Source organism: Gymnodraco acuticeps, unplaced genomic scaffold, assembly GCF_902827175.1.
Source record: "Gymnodraco acuticeps unplaced genomic scaffold, fGymAcu1.1, whole genome shotgun sequence".
Classification (NCBI taxonomy): Eukaryota; Metazoa; Chordata; class Actinopteri; order Perciformes; family Bathydraconidae; genus Gymnodraco; species Gymnodraco acuticeps.
In genome coordinates this window covers 1-17,323 of record NW_022990276.1, presented here as the reverse complement: position 1 = coordinate 17,323, position 17,323 = coordinate 1, and the positions used below count along the sequence as shown (strand labels likewise).

Genomic DNA, 17,323 nt, shown 5'->3' with positions numbered 1-17,323 from the left:
ACTAGCTGTTTATCTCCACATGTTAACAAGAGCAGTGGTTAATATGTCTATTTTGGTTTTTTTAAGTACATGACACTGGTGATTATTTAAAGGGGACCTATCATGCAAAATTCACTTTTTGATGTCTTTTCTACATAAGTAAGTGTCCCCGGTGTGTCGGGGAACACACGCAGCGTCAGAAAATAAAACCCTCTCTCTTTTCCTCCGTACCCAAATCTCTAAAAACGGGGAACAACGGAGCTGATCCAGATTTGCGTCCGATATGACGTAATATCTGAAATGTGGACCCACGGCCCAATCAGAAACGTTGCTATCAGAAACAATGCCCGACTGTTTTGGACGTAATATGGTCGGTGTTTACATTAGCATCGCTAACACTCAGAGCTAACCTGTGCTGGAGAGCATGTGTGTGAAGAAGCAGGAAGTAAAAAGGAACTCACCTTGTGGTTTAACCGGCAAGAGAGAAAGCCTTTGAGCTCCCGACTGTTTCAGAGAGAATCCTTGATAATCCATGATATGGCGTTTCATCACGGCAGCATTTAGTTTAGACAGTAGCTGCCGGGTCCCGCATGAGCTCAGCCCCCTCCTTATTTTTTATATCAATTCAAAATCAGCACTTTTGAAACAGGAAGTGAAACAGAGGGATATGAGGCATGGCTAGAATGGGTGATCTGTTTGGTATTTTGAAGAAAACACTTCATAGACATGTTTTTTATATATTTGTATATATCTGAGACCTAAGATTGCTAAGATAGGTGACATTTAATCAATGTATATTTCTGGTTTTAGCTCTCCTCTACAGACATGGTGACATCAGAAGAAAGACAATGGAAGAGGGGCGGAAAGGAAAGACGGGGTAATAAACTATCGAAGGTTCAGACAGAGGGATTGAACTAATCTCCTGTATCAGCTCAGCATCTTCTAATCTGCTTCAATCTGTCTGTGAGCGGTGGCTTCAGTCAAAACAACGAACCACACCCTCCACTGTCTGACAATCAGGTAATTTAGGGTCCTTAAACTTCTGGATTAAAGCAAATATTGTGGAATTCTTCTCTATAACTATGTTATTTAAAGGTACATATATAATGTTTGGTTTTGTTTATGTTCATAATGTTTATATGAGCCTGTATGAGTGAGAATAATGTATTTAATCATTTATTTTAAAGCTATGTTCATCATTTATTATATCAACTGGAGATGTATTGCATATTTAAAAGGGTTTAAAACTATTTCTGGAAATGATTAATGGTTTAATTATGTATTTTGAGAGATATGATTAATACATGGTGATGGAAAACAAGCAATCTAGCATTCACATGTTGAGAATGGCCGTGTTTGATACGTTCATTTTGTGTTTTTAGATAATCAAGCAGAAAAAAGTGTGAAAACTTGAAAAATAAAGACAAAGAAAGAATTTAGATTATTATTATTATTGTACTATAATTCAAATTTGGTTTATTTATTATTTAGAATATATAGTTTTACATAATTAATTATTATTATTATTATTATTGTGCCTTTTTTTCGTTGCTTTTTTATGTTTAGGCAACTCTGTAACCTTGAATGAAAATCGATCTGAAGTGAATTGAAGGAAACTTGACATTTCACCAAAAGATGAGTGTTTTGTTAAATCTGATCAGATGTTTGACATATTGCATTTCCTGGTGTTGGGTGTAATTTCCAAAGGTACAGACACACATAACATCAAAGCAAAGTGCTCTTCTCCCTCAGTACCTGCTCCAGTTTCCAGAGGAACTTGACGGGCCGAGCGGCGGAGACGTCGGGCCAGTAGAAGAGCGAGAGGCGGCAGCCGTGCACCGAGAGGGAGTAATGGGAGAAGGAATCGTCTGTGGAGCGAAGAGAGAGCAGGAGATAATTGGAGGGTCAGTGGGGTCTTTCAAACTGACTGTCTCACTACCTGATCATTTCTGCAGAGAATAAACCCTCAGAAAGAAGCTGGAGAATGTGTGTTGGGAAAATACAGAATGTACTCTTCCAATATCAGAGTACACATGATAACAAAACAGTGTTAATTTTGGCAGCTATTTTTGATTTAGTCTTACGGTACGTCCACACGGCAGCGTTGCGTGCTTCAACCGAGACGCCACACTTTGCCGAACTGCATTGTGGTTCCGTCGCTTCGCTTTGGTCACGTTGCTCGCTTCGAAAGTTGAGAAAAGTACAACTTTTCAAGCGTTGACGGAAGCGCCAGCCAATCAAATCATATGCCAGTACAAGCTCTAGCCCAGGGGTGGCCAACCAGTCAGAGGTTAAGAGCCACATTTTTTCTATGTTACTGCAAAGAGCCACATCAAACACACAGTCACTGATACCGCTTGTTTCAGTTTTTTGTTTTCTGGAGACAAGATTTCAACCACGTCACTGATGCATTTTTGTGGCATTGGGATATTTTTTTTTTAAATCCTCTGGAGCAGAGAGAGGAGCTGTGGATTATTGTTATTGATTAATGCATCAGTGTTTCTTAGGGTCAAAAACACTAAACTCACAACTTAAAATGAAAGCGTTTAGTTTATTTAATAAAAGAGCACATGTTCAATGTGAAAAGTGACAGTAGTTATAGATTATTTGCAATTTGGTGCTATATATATATTAAAAAAAAAAAGTATATATATATTTTTTTTTTAAACACCTTGAATTTCAGGGGGGCGCGGGGCTCCGTTGGCGGGGCTCCGTTGGCGGGGCGCAGCGCCCCTCCAAGACAATGGCAGGGGAAACACTGGATAATGTTTAATCAACGATAGGTTTCCCCCCCCCCCCTCAAAGGTGATTGGTTCACTGCATCGCAGGTATTATTGTGATTGGCTCTTGGGCCACATCAAAATTATACGCGCTGTCATCCTCTCACACTGACACCACACATACACAACACGGGACGAAAGTAATGGAGCGATTTTATCCGAGCCCAAACAACTTTGACCGGCCAAATTACGTCAGAATGATCAGCATTCAATACTTAACAGACCTACTAAATATCAGGTTTAACTGTCAGGAGTAGCTAGTGTTGTCACGATACCAACATTTTAGTTTTGATACCAAGTCAAGAATTGCGATTCCGATTCTTTTTCGATATTTTCTTAAAAAAAGGGAAACGGTCTTAAATGTAATTATTGTGCTTTATTTCACACCAGAACCAGAACACAAACGTTTAAATAATGAGAACAATAAATAAAATAAATGACAAGAATTCGTATTAAATACAATTAATAAATGTCTTACAGACAGGCCTCGTGGTGTCCGTAGGCTTGCCCTCACTGTCAGAGATATAGCTCAAATACTTCCAAATTTCGCTCCTGGCGTCTTTTTTGTCAACAAGCCGAGGCGCAGCGGCAGTTGCACTCCCACTTGCAGCCATGCTTCTCGTTTTCTCACATGCTCTGGCAGCTAGCGCGTGCACGAGAGAGGGGAGGCACTTAGAGCGTGCTTGAGAGGGGAGGGACTTAGAGCGTGCTTGAGAGGGAGGGACTGCAGGCACGGCTGCAGTGCAGGGAGTGGAAGCAGAGTGCTGAACACACACGGCTCTTATTAAAACGGCGCTTTCTCACCGGAGTACTTTTCCCCGTCATTCTTAAAGTACCGATACTAATGAAACGGAGGAATCGTAACGTTTTTAACGGCAGGGTATCGCGGTACCTTTCAAGTATCGGTACACCGTGCAACACTAGTAAGGAGTCAGTGTCTCTCCCCCAAACTCACACATATAAAATTCGATATGAACTGAAGAGCCGCATGAAACTAGGCAAAGAGCCGCATGCGGCTCGAGAGCCGCGGGTTGGCCACCCCTGCTCTAGCCAATCAAACCGCGTGCTTGTGTGTCCGGGGCGGGAGATTAATGTGATTGGTTGTTGGTCGCGCTCCAGACACGCCCACCGGCAAGCTTCAACGCAACGCTGCCGTGTGGACGTACCGTTAGTCTTAAGACAAAAATGGTTATTAGTTTTAGTCACATTTTAGTCCTTTTTATCCTTCATAGTTTTAGTCTCGTTTTAGTCAATGAAAAATCATTACATTTTAGTAAACTTTTAGTCAAAATATTTTCTCTCTTTAAACTAATTCAGTTGGATTGGAATTGGAATCAAGGTGACAGTATCAAGTGTTGAAATTCGTAAAGCAACATTTCACTCTCTTAACACTTTACTTGTGTAATATCTAGGGATGGGTATCGTTAAGGTTTTTAACGGTACTACTACTCTTATCAATATGTGTGCACGCTGCTGCAGCGTGTCTGTTAGCGGAAATAATGATATTGCAAGTTAGAAACGTAAGAGGACAGACAAGACGGACAATTGGGGGAAAATACCCTGCATTTTGAATGTCCGATAGTCCACCATTAACACCTTAGTCCCGTCTCATCTCGTCAACGAAAACTAAATATACATTTCGTCATAGTTTTTATTATCAAGAATCTATTTTTAGCTCGTCATCGTCTCGTCTTAGTCGTGTAAAAAAGGTTTGTTGACGAACTTTTTTCATCATTTTCTTAATGAGGTGTTTTCACTTGAAATAAGTACAAAAATCTGCCAATAGAACAAGTGAAAATTAGCTCGGTAAGATGTATTGTAATAAGAAGGGGTATTTAGATAAATCAGATCTTGTAATTAGCAGAACTCATTTTGAACTATATTTTTACCAGAATCAGGAAATGTTGTGTTACAAAATCAGCCGCAAATGTTCAAAAGTGTTCTGATGTTAGATAATTGAAAATAAATAATCTGAGATACAACTCATTTTTAACAAGATGATGCATTGTCTAAAAACTCTAAGACCCCGATATCTCCCTGCAGTGTTACTTCTGAAGTTATTATATCTTATAGCAAGTGTAAAGACATATTCTGACTAGATATTAGACAAATATACTTAGCAAGATTTCGAGTTCTTGTAGTGAGGCCCAACTGTAGCTGCGAACATGACAGGATGTATGATTACCTAGAAGAGCATCAGGACTGTTTGAGGCATATGATAGCTATGTGATTAACATGATGATTCAGCCTCTATGGAGATAGACAAATGACAAGCATGCTCATTTCTGACGTGGAGCTAATCTGAACTAAACATTGAAGACTGCTTTCTATTCCTCCATCTTGTGACTGTGTAACTCCCTCTCTTGGATATCAGCATGTGAAGGACACTGTTCAGGAACTAGTTGATGCTCTGTATGTGATGACTACTTCCATTCTGGAGAGGATCAGAAATACATGGATCGTGAGATTGAAGCTCAAGCCGGTGACGACGAGGGATTATTAAAAATGTTAAGTATTCAGAAAAAGTCAGAACTTTGAGATTTTGAGAAAAAGTCAGAATTTTGAGAAAAAGTCAGATTTTCAGAAAAAAGCCAAAATTTTGAGAAAAAACTCTTTTGAACGTAACAGGATGTGTGATTACCTAGAAGAGCATCAGGACTGTTTTAGGCATATGATAGCTATGTGATTAACATGATGATGAAAAAGTCCGAATTTTGAGAAAAAGTCCGAATTTTGAGAGAAAGTCAGGATTTTGAGAGAAAGTCAGGATTTTGAGAAAAAGTCCGAATTTTGAGAGAAAGTCAGGATTTTAAGATTTTGAGAGAAAGTCAGGATTTTGAGAGAAAGTCAGGATTTTGAGAGAAAGTCAGGATTTTGAGATTTTGAGAAAAAGTCAGAATTTTTAGAGAAAGTCAGAATTTTTAGATTTTGAGAGAAAGTCAGGATTTTGAGAAAAAGTCAGAATTTTGAGAGAAAGTCAGAATTTTTAGATTTTGAGAGAAAGTCAGGATTTTGAGATTTTGAGAGAAAGTCAGGATTTTGAGAAAAAGTCCTAATTTTTTGATTTTGAGAAAAAAGCCAACATTTTGAGTAAAAACTCAGTATTTAGTTGATGACAGGATATATGATTACCTACAAGACCAGATATTCCTCCATCTTGTGACTGTGTAACTCCCTCTCTTGGATATCAGCATGTGAAGGACACTGTCCAGGAACTAGTTGATGCTCTGTATGTGATGACTACTTCCATTCTGGAGAGGATCACAAACACATGGATCCTGATATTGAAGCTCAAGCCGGTGACGAGTGATATTTTTCGAACAATGTGCAATATCCGTTTTTTATCTGGTGAGTTTTATTGCTACCCTCAGGAAGATTTGCTGCTTTTATACCAAAGCTGTAAATATTCACATGATGCACACATTATTCTGCCCGGCACATCGCAGTTTACTGCTCGTCTGCTCAGGTGCAGCAGCTGGAGCTAAGTGTCTCTTTCAGGATCACCTTGGTGCTCGTTGAGGAATACAAAGCTTTTATTTTTTCAGCCCTCTCTTTCTCTGCAGATCTGGGGAGTGGATAACCTTCTGAGGGTTTATTATCTGATGTTTTCCTTCCCCAAATCGCCCAATAAATTCTCCCCATTGGAAATACTCCTTTGAAATGCTATTAAAACCACGATTCTACAAACACTCTACTCACTCATGGTACTTTTGATTTATATATTTATAACATAATATTTTCCTCTTAAATACTAAAGTAAAGTACAATTGGCTCAAAATCATTCTTAAGTTCAGTATTAAAGTACATTAGGCGCTTTCACACCGCAGTACTTTTCCCACAAAGGTTCATGAGAACTTAAAGTACAGATCGCGTTCACACCGGAATAAGTCCCTGGGGGAGGATTAGGCAAATGAAGCTGCGGACGTCACTTCTTCTTCTTCTGCTTTGGGTTTACTGGCAGGCAGCAAACAACTTCACGGCGTATAGTGCCACCCGAAGTCCCCGGCCGGAAGTCCCCGGAGTTGGGGACTGGCTTCAGTAGAAGCTGCTGGGAGTCCCAGCAGCTTCTACTGAAGCCTTCCGAGTAAAGAACGGCAGTACCTGCTCTCTAGCAGGGACGGAAAAGGTGGTTCTGATGAACTAATTTTAGTTCCGGCTCTTTTTGGTGTGAACGCGACATTTCGGAACTATATGGGAAAAGTACTGCGGTGTGAACGCGCCTATTTACATTTACATTTGAGCACTGTCCATAGAGTATTATACTTTTACTAGAATTGGGGAGGGATGAAACCCTCTTTAATGGTCACACATGCAGAGCACACAGCACACACAGCTAAATGTGTTCTCTGCTTTTAACCCATCCTAGCACCAGGAGGCTAGTACTAGGAGCATGGGCAGCTATTGTACAGCGCCCGGGGAGCAATGGGAGTGAGGGGGAAGGGGGATGCTTTGCTCAAGGGCACCACGGCAGGGCAAGAGGTGAACGGGGACCTCTACAAGTAGCAGTCCACATTCCATATGTAGTCCGGGACTTGAACCTGCGACCCTACGGTTCACAGTCCAAGCCCCTACTGATTGAGCCACTGCCGGGTACTAGTGTCTATACTGTAAATATCTGTAATGCATATATTGTTCATATCTCACTATTTACAGTATTCCTCTACACTTTACTTCTTTTTGCTCAATCATGTTCCTCAACTGCATGTCGTTGTTCTTTGTGCAATGACAATAAAGTCGTCTTAAATGTTCCTCACCGTTCTTATTTATTCATGTTATTTATAGCGAGGGTGATCTCGTCTAAGGTTAATGGTGAATCAAGTTCTTTTGAACCATCTGGACCTACGGTTGGGAAATTGAGTTTGTCTAAGAAAGCACCAGAGATGGCAAAAGTACACACATCCTTTACTCAAGTAGAAGCACAGATACTCGTGTTTAAAAATACTCTGGTGAAAGTAGAAGTACTGACTAAACTTCTTTACTCAAGTAAAAGTAAAGAAGGATGGACTTTGAAATGTACTTAAGTAAAAAGTACCCATAACTTTGTGTCCTTGGGCAAGACACTTCACCCTAATTTGCTGTATTCACTGTTACATGTCTGATATGCGTTACATTTACAAATACCTGTACTTTCTACTTCTTACATGTTGAACCCAAATACCTGTACTTTCTACTTCTTACATTTTGAACTCAAATACCTGTACTTTCTACTTCTTACATGTTGAACTCAAATACCTGTACTTTCTACTTCTTACATGTTGAACTCAAATACCTGTACTTTCTACTTCTTACATGTTGAACCCAAATACCTGTACTTTCTACTTCTTTCATGTTGAACTCAAATACCTGTACTTTCTACTTCTTACATGTTGAACTCAAATACCTGTACTTTCTACTTCTTACATGTTGAACACAAATACCTGAACTTTCTACTTCTTACATGTTGAACTCAAATACCTGTACTTTCTACTTCTTACATGTTGAACCCAAATACCTGTACTTTCTACTTCTTACATGTTGAACACAAATACCTGTACTTTCTACTTCTTACATGTTGAACTCAAATACCTGTACTTTCTACTTCTTACATGTTGAACCCAAATACCTGTACTTTCTACTTCTTATATGTTGAACACAAATACCTGTACTTTCTACTTCTTACATGTTGAACACAAATACCTGTACTTTCTACTTCTTACATGTTGAACTCAAATACCTGTACTTTCTACTTCTTACATGTTGAACCCAAATACCTGTACTTTCTACTTCTTATATGTTGAACCCAAATACCTGTACTTTCTACTTCTTACATGTTGAACACAAATACCTGTACTTTCTACTTCTTACATGTTGAACTCAAATACCTGTACTTTCTACTTCTTACATGTTGAACCCAAATACCTGTACTTTCTACTTCTTATATGTTGAACTCAAATACCTGTACTTTCTACTTCTTACATGTTGAACCCAAATACCTGTACTTTCTACTTCTCACATGTTGAACCCAAATACCTGTACTTTCTACTTCTTACATGTTGAACCCAAATACCTGTACTTTCTACTTCTTACATGTTGAACTCAAATACCTGTACTTTCTACTTCTTATATGTTGAACACAAATACCTGTACTTTCTACTTCATACATGTTGAACTCAAATACCTGTACTTTCTACTTCTTACATGTTGAACTCAAATACCTGTACTTTCTACTTCTTACATGTTGAACTCAAATACCTGTACTTTCTACTTCTTACATGTTGAACTCAAATACCTGTACTTTCTACTTCTCTCATTTTCCAAACAGCTGGTTCCTTTAGTCTGAATGTGTGTTTGGTGCGTGATCATTATTCTTTAGAGTCATTGCGTGCCTATTGATTTGAACACGATCCGTGTATCCATCATTTCCTGGTCTTCTCTAAAGAAGAGGGACCAATGGAAACGTTGTCATGTTGCCGTTGTTCAGCATGGAAACATTCATTAGCTAACAATGACATTATTGTTCTATTAATATAAAGGGAGGTCAGGTACTCTTTAAAGCAGCTGCTAGTTATGGGTACTTTTTACTGAAGTACATTTCAAAGCCTCTTTACTTTCACTTGAGTAAAGAAGTTTAATCAGTACTTCTACTTTTACCAGAGTATTTTTAAACATGAGTATCTGTACTTCTACTTGAGTAAAGGATGTGTGTACTTTCACCATCTCTGCAGACCTGTATAGAGAAGAATAAAATGAGCCAAAGACTGAGTGTTCCTCACCGTTCTTGACCGTGCTGCACACGATGGTCTCCTCCTCCTTGCGGCTGCCTCTGGTCTGGGGGGTGGTGGGCTGGATGTTGGCCCCGCCCCTCCTAATCCACAGCTGCAGCGTGAAGTGGTCTCCGGACAGAGCGGTGACCACCGAGTCGGGCACCACTGCCACGTGGGTCGACCCGTTAAAGGAGAAGACGAGAGAGGAGTCGGAGGAGGGGAGCGTGGGCAGAGCGGAGGTCCAGTTGGCAGCGGGAGAGGGAGGAGGGAGGAGGTCTACCTCTCCCCTCACAGCACCTGAGGGGAGAGAGAGAGAGGGGGGGGGAGTCATTATATTATATGGGGTTTTATATTTTATATTGTTGCATCGACTCAGTTGTCTTGTGTCTTATCTGTTGGAGAGAAATCATTATTTTGTGTCTATCTACCTGATCAAATGTTATATTTTGCTGCATGCACCTTTTAAAGTTCTTAACAAATAATCTGAGGGGAATTTCTTTTTAACTTGTGATGTGTCATTTTGTAAAGCTGCAGCTCACTTTGAGCTGCATGTGTTGTATGAAAAGTGCTATATAAATAAAGCTTTATCATTATTATTAAAAAGGGATCCTGACATCTACATATCCACATATGTATATATTATTAATGTGTAAAGTATCCCTCCAAAAATGTGCAATAGGGACTTCATCTACAGTAGGCTAAATAACCTGGGGAATTATTTAACTTTGCAATACTGATTTAGTTATTATGTATTATTATTTAATGTATTGTAAATGTATTTTGAGCTATAATCTGGTTTTCAGCATTAATATAATTTTTAATATTAACGCACTACTGTGTTTATTGTAATTTACAGATTATTACAGATGTATTGTTGTTATATATTGTAGTACAATGTGCCAGTTTCTGTTTTTAACTTCCCTATGTTTCTCTAATTAAAACATTTGATTAAATTGGATTATTCTACTGTACAGTATTTCATTTTACATTCTGCTTTATCTTATTCTATATTTCCTTTTTTTGCAACTTGCTTTAGTATATTTTGCACTATTTTATTTCCTTTATTCCTTTATTCCTCTTACATCTTAAGTATATAGTTTGTAGCTGGGACTTAAAGGTCTCCTATCATGCAAAATGCACTTGTTGATGTCTTTTATACATAAATATGTGTCCCCGGTGTGTCAGACTCAGGAGACTCACAAAGTGTCAGAAAACAAAACGCTGATTTGCTGCGTCATGACGACATTACTAAAATGTGGGCTGGCTTTACGCCTCTGGGCCTATCAGCAACGTCGCTGTATCATAAACAATGCGCGATGTGTTTTGGAAGTAATATGGTCCATGGTGTTTACATTTTAAAAAGGTACTCACCTCGTCTGTTTGATATTTTGAGCGAAACACTTCAGAGACATGTTTTGTATAGATATGGCCCTATAATATATTATTCGAATATAGCATAATAGGTGACCTTTAAAGATGTTCATAAGATAAGATAATATAATATAGGATAGGACTTAATTTATCCTGAAGGAAACTGTTGTGCCAGAGTTACAAAAATACAATAAACACAGCAGCACAATGCAGTGCCGTAAAAAGAGCAATTCAATAACTACAGGTCACATCATTAATGTAAATATTAACAGTATTTAGTAGTGCAAAACCTAATAGCCAAACCTTCACTGTATCTATTGGACATTTGACAACAAAGCATTTCATTCTTTGTGAAAGCAGGTCTCACCACACAGGCGCCTCACGGATCTGTCGGAGTAGCTGTCTCTGTCGCAGCCCTTCCCGATGTGTCCCGTCTGCAGCTCTACGGTGGCCTGGATGTTCCACACCGTCTCCTCGCAGGTCTCCAGGTGCAGGCTGGGAAACAGCGGGATGCTGCCGGAGCCGGGGGTGTACTCCACACGCTTAGCCCATCCTGAAATAAACATGAGCATCAACATTTGTACACAACAAGTAAGAGAGGAGCAAAACACATTCGCAAAAGCCTCCATTTATAAAGAGGAACGTCTCTTCAATGCAAGGGTGTTTACATTTGCATTTTAGTCTACCTCCCTTAAGAATTGTAACTATAGGTTATGTACACTGATACTGACTTTGTATCCACCCCAAAAACATTATGCATTACATTAACGTGAATAACATCTTGTACTTTTTTCTTCTTCCTTTTTTAATGCTAAATTGTTTCTTAAAAATACATATTTCTTATTTTCCTTTTTGTATATCTACTTTGCAACGTATTCATTCTGAAAATAAACATCAACATGTGTACACAACAAAGCTCTGCTAAGTGCCCTGATAAACATTCCTGTTGTCACCTTGCAATATACAAATGTATATTAATAGTTATCGCTGCAATAAACCGACATAAATGTTGTCTTAAAGGTCACCTATCATGCTATTTCTAGGCAATAGCATAGGTCTCATATATATACAAATATATAGAAAACATGTCTATGAAGTGTTTTGCTCCAAATACCAAACAGATCACCCATTCTAGCCGTGCCTCATATCCCTCTGTTTCACTTCCTGTTTCAAAAGTGCTGATTTTATGTATAAAGCTTTAAAAAAATTGATTAAAAAAAGGAGGGGTCTGAGCTCATGCGGGACCCGGCAGCTGCTGTCTAAACTAAATGCTGCCGTGATGAAACGCCATATCATGGATTATCAAGGATTCTCTCTGAAACAGTCGGGAGCTCAAAGGCTTTCTCTCTTTCCGGTTATACCACAAGGTGAGTTCCTTTTTACTTCCTGCTTCTTCACACACATGCTCTCCAGTACAGGTTAGCTCTGAGTGTTAGCGATGCTAATGTAAACACCGACCATATTACGTCCAAAACAGTCGGGCATTGTTTCTGATAGCAACGTTTCTGATTGGGCCGTGGGTCCACATTTCAGATATTACGTCATATCGGACGCAAATCTGGATCAGCTCCGTTGTAGCCCGTTTTTAGAGATTTGGGTACGGAGGAAAAGAGAGAGGGTTTTATTTTCTGACGATGCGTGAGGTCCTCCCTTAAGAATTGTAACTATAGGTTCTGTACTGATGAACCAAACTACTCCTAATATTTAATTATAATAAACGCTTCTCCTTCATCAGGAATAGATTGATGTGCTTTTGTAAACCCGCACTTACTTACAAGCACATATCAATACAAACAGATGCACACTCTCGCTAAATAATTTAATGAATTTGCTGGTTGATGTTTGCTTTGAGATTTCATGTTTGCTCGTTTACTTGTTGGTTTTGTTGGTTTTATTATTGACTTTTGTAATGGCTTCTAGTGATTGATGTGAGATTTCTCTTTAGAGCCTTGAGGTTGTTTTGTTAAATCTAATTTGCTTATTTGTTGTTGTTTTGCCTGTGTTTGCCTATAAAGCTTATTGAGGTGGAATTCTTCCCGTTAGCCCTGAGGTTTTTTTAAATTTAAATCTCACCTTAAAAAAGGTATTTTTTATTGATGCTGCATTGTTTTGTCAAGCAAACATTTGAACCAATTAATTTCATAGTCTCTCACCTGCCATACATCTCTCATCGTCTCATAACATGACATTTATTTCACTTCCCTTGAACATGAACACAACTCTCATTTGAGGATCTCTGTTAGTCAGTTTATGTGTAAAAGGTTGATGTTATTAGAAGTGAAATCGTGGGATTCAGCTTCAACTTTACGCAGAGAGTCTGAGAGAAACTCTGTAGATACTGTATATGGTTGTGAAAGTATAGAGAGGCGAAGTCCCTCCCTTTCTGGGGGACCTCCATGGGACCTTATTTCGGAAAAAGTATGTATTGAAGTCAATGGCGAGAGAAAGATCTTTTGAATTGTGCCACGAATTACACACACATAATTTTTTTGAAATAAGGTCCCATGAAGTAGATGGGCGGGACTTCGCCTCTCTATAGACACAACATTGTGTGTTTACAAAAAAAAAAACTTTTATATATATATTTGTATCGTAAGACACCTGCTGTGTGTTGAAGTTCCTACTTCTCAAACGTTTCCTTTATCTCTCTCTTCCTTTCCTATATTGTTTAATGCAATAAAACTCAGAAAGACAGAGGCTCTCCAGGATTTTATACCATATTATATTAAAGGTGGGGTAGGTAAGTTTCAGAAACCGGCTCGAGTGCACTAACATTTGAAAGTACACAGCCGAAAAGAATCCGCCCCTTCCTTCATACTTCCTTACAGAGCACCTCCTCCAACACACATGAACGCGCAATGCACGCCCAATGAGGGCATGAGATACATTTGTGCGTGCACGAGATGGAAGGCTGACAGACAGGGCGGCAATCGTCGTGCTTTTTACAGTATTACGGTTTCCATAGATGACATTTTTTATGGATTTTTTGTCAAAGCACTTCAGATATTCATTGCTATCGGGATGTTAAGAGCATTCCATGGAATATAACAAAAAGCGTATCTCGAGCCGGTTTCTGAAACTTACCTACCCCACCTTTAAGGAAACTTCCCACAATGGTTCTGTTTCTGGTTACTTTGAACAATACATTGAGTATATACATTGAATAGCTGAATAAATAACATGTGAATATGTATTAAAATGCACTGTATGACATTTTCAAATTGAATATATTATCAGACTGTCAATAGACTGCTCATCCGTAGAGGAATCTAACGTGCAGTGGTAGCATCTGTGGTTGTATACATTTATTCACACATTTGATTAAAGGCCTTCCCCTTGATATCACTTGAGGTTCAACACTACGTCTTCAACTGCAGCTCTGTAAAAACATGCATGGATGATTAATGCGAAGGCGTCATAACGCTTTGTGTTGAAAGGGGACATCGGGGTTAGAAGACTATCAAATGGAGTTCAACATATACACTTTGAGGGCAATGTAAAGGGTAGATCGGTATGAAGTCAGAGTAGATAACTACAAATACCAGGAAGAAACTGTCAAGAAATGTTGAAAGTTACTGATCAGTGTACGCCTGATTTTTTGTCATTTTATAATAAGTAAACTAGGGGGGGGTTTATTTTAGCTTGCACATTCAATGGTTCTATATTGACATCGCATTATATGTTTTCTTGTTGTGTAATATTTGTTCACATTTCCTAGTGCAAGTTTTTTTCAGAACTTCTTTTTACAAATGATATGCTGAAAAAGTTAAAGGGACGCAATGAGCCATTCATTCAGGTGTATATCAGTATGTAGTGTCTCTACCGTGACATGTCTCCATGCTTTAATGTTCAAAAAGCTCTTTATTTCTCTCATACTGCCTGTGCTGCAGAACCTCTTTTCACCCTCTGTCTGAAACCAGAGCCCACTCTACTCTATTGGTTAGCTGGCCGGCTCTGATTGGTCAATTGCTTAGAGATGTCCCGCCCCTATAACCCATGAGGTACAATGTGTTGGAGCGCTAGCCAATAGAAACTTGAGTTTTACATAGTGATGTCATTATGTTAAGGAAGTAAACAATGGAGGCGTTTCAGGCAGGGGGGGAGAGTGTGGGAGAGAAACTCCCTCTGAAGGAAACACAGGGATTTTAGCCTCTGCAAACCATTTAGATGCACCAAAACCTATATAACACACTACAGGAAAGGGACCCCAAAAGCATAATAGGGCCTCTTTAAAAAACACTCAGGAAATGTCCCTATCTTCCCCAGGGTTAACGACCCCTTGTGCATCCCCGACACATTTCTATACTAAAAGCGAGACATTGAACGCTTCCCCTGAAACCTGCAGAGAGTCATCCGGGCGTGATAATGCGGACAGAAAGAGAGCGATGTGAGTTATTGATTACCGATCCAGCCCGATTTGCAGGACGGCTTCACCGTGACGACCACCTGAGCGTCGGCCTGCGCGCGGTTCTTCCCGCAGTCGAAGGCGGTCACCCAGAAGGTGTGAACGCGCTGCCGTTTGGAGTCCAGAGGCTCCGTGTTCTTGATGTTACCTAGGAGACAAAGTACACACATCCTTTACTTAAGTACAGATACTCGTGTTTAAAAATACTCTGGTAAAAGTAGAAGTACTGACTAAACTTCTTTACTCAAGTAAAAGTAAAGAGGCTTTGAAATGTACTTCAGTAAAAAGTACCCATAACTAGCAGCTGCTTTAAAGAGTACCTGACCTCCCTTTATATTAATAGAACAATAATGTCATTGTTAGCTAATGAATGTTTCCATGCTGAACAACGGCAACATGACAATGTTTTCATTGGTCCAATATTAAACTACATCATAACTAACTTATCATGCATTCATAACCGTACAATCCTGTAATTTGATGGCCCCAAAACACATCACACCACATATTTAAGTAAAACATGTGATTAAATTCACTCATTATATTCCCCATAGTGAAGACAGTGGATAGTGATGTTATCTGACTATAATAGACTTACAATTATTGTTACAGTGGATGAAGGGGAGGGGTGTCTAAAGTCAAAGATGAATCTTGATTGGGCCAAATTTGATCTCGAGTCACCCACAACAATTCAGCTGGGTCTCCCCAGACCCGAACACCAAATTATACATTTTTAGAGACCTTCAGACTTGGCTAAAATTGTCAAAATGAGTGTTGTAGTGTTCATATAGCTGTTGTGGAGGATATCATGAAGCCTTGTTCCGATAAAAAAAACTAGAGCATAGTTATTATATCATTTTGACTTGAAACGGGAGACCCGAACACAACATAAGGGTTAAGTAGTAACACAGTATTTGTACTCCACTACTTCCCACCTCTGCCTAGGAGACAAACACAACGAAAGCGAGCATAGACGTGATGAAACACAAGAATAAAAGGGAAACAGAAATAGCCGCATTAGTCATCAGCAGAGAGCTTGCATAATTGATTAAAAAAAAAGCACAAATGATGCTCATTGATAAAGCTTCTATCGCTGCGTGAACACAATAACAGAATCGTGCTCAGAGCACTTAATCCAGAGGCGGAGGAGGATGAATTGCAGCGAACAGAATGAGAAGTGAATGGCTTTTCCTGTTTTTACAGATAAAGGCGGCAGCGAATAGCGTCTGACAGCGCTCCGCATGCCAGCTGACAGACAATAGGTGAGACAGGAGATGGTGTGACAGGAGATGGTGTGACATGGCGAGAGGAGAAACAGTGGGATGAAAGAGATAGTGAAATTAAAGGAGGAGGGAGAGGAGAAAGGAAAACAGACAATGACAAGCCCACAGCGTCTGAGCACGTTAGGAAACAACAGATCTGTTCAACCCTGTCTCCTAAAAATTACGTTCCCACAGAACTAAACTGCATTCTCAATTACGTTTAGCTAGAAACTTATTTTCTCCCACGTTACGAACGTATCTCAAATACGTTTATTTTCTACATATCTTCTAGAAGCATATTTTCTCCCACGTTACGTTTCTTATGAACGTATCTTAAATACGTTTATTTTCTACATATCTTTGCCATTTATTGTCTTGCTTATAATAATGATAATAGTCATTTATAATTATCATTTTAGAGCACACATTTGAAATCAGTAGGCGAGGCTGTAATTTCTCCAGCTGTTACTCTCATGAGCGAGGCAGAAAATAATAGTTTTAACATGCCAGAAAGCTGCTGTGTCGTTTATTGCACCTCAAACATTAAACAAATCCAGAGTTACGTGTTTCTGTACTTCCTCTAAGAAGAAAGGACAGTAACAGAAGATCTCTGTGACGCCAGATGTGTTGTTGTTAATGCGATATGATATCCGAAAAAACATTCAGTTTAGGATGGCCGAAGACACTACACTACCCATAATCCCCAGCTATCGTTTGGGACTACAGTCCCGTTGACAAACCCCGTGATTAATCTTCAAGCTCTGGGATTGGATGTTGGATTGG

At 39.3% G+C, this 17,323-nt stretch overlaps 1 protein-coding gene across 1 annotated transcript in view; it reads right to left on the bottom strand.

Annotated features, from left to right (window-relative positions):
- Positions 1-15,426, bottom strand: part of clstn3 (calsyntenin 3) — a gene marked incomplete at its 5' end in the record, with an annotated part of 53,068 nt that extends 37,642 nt beyond the window's left edge. The window contains 4 exon segments of the mRNA XM_034221646.1: positions 1,735-1,847; positions 9,512-9,799; positions 11,241-11,426; positions 15,277-15,426. Coding sequence (XP_034077537.1) covers positions 1,735-1,847; positions 9,512-9,799; positions 11,241-11,426; positions 15,277-15,426 — 737 coding nt within the window.
- Between the last annotated feature and the right edge of the window lie 1,897 nt (positions 15,427-17,323).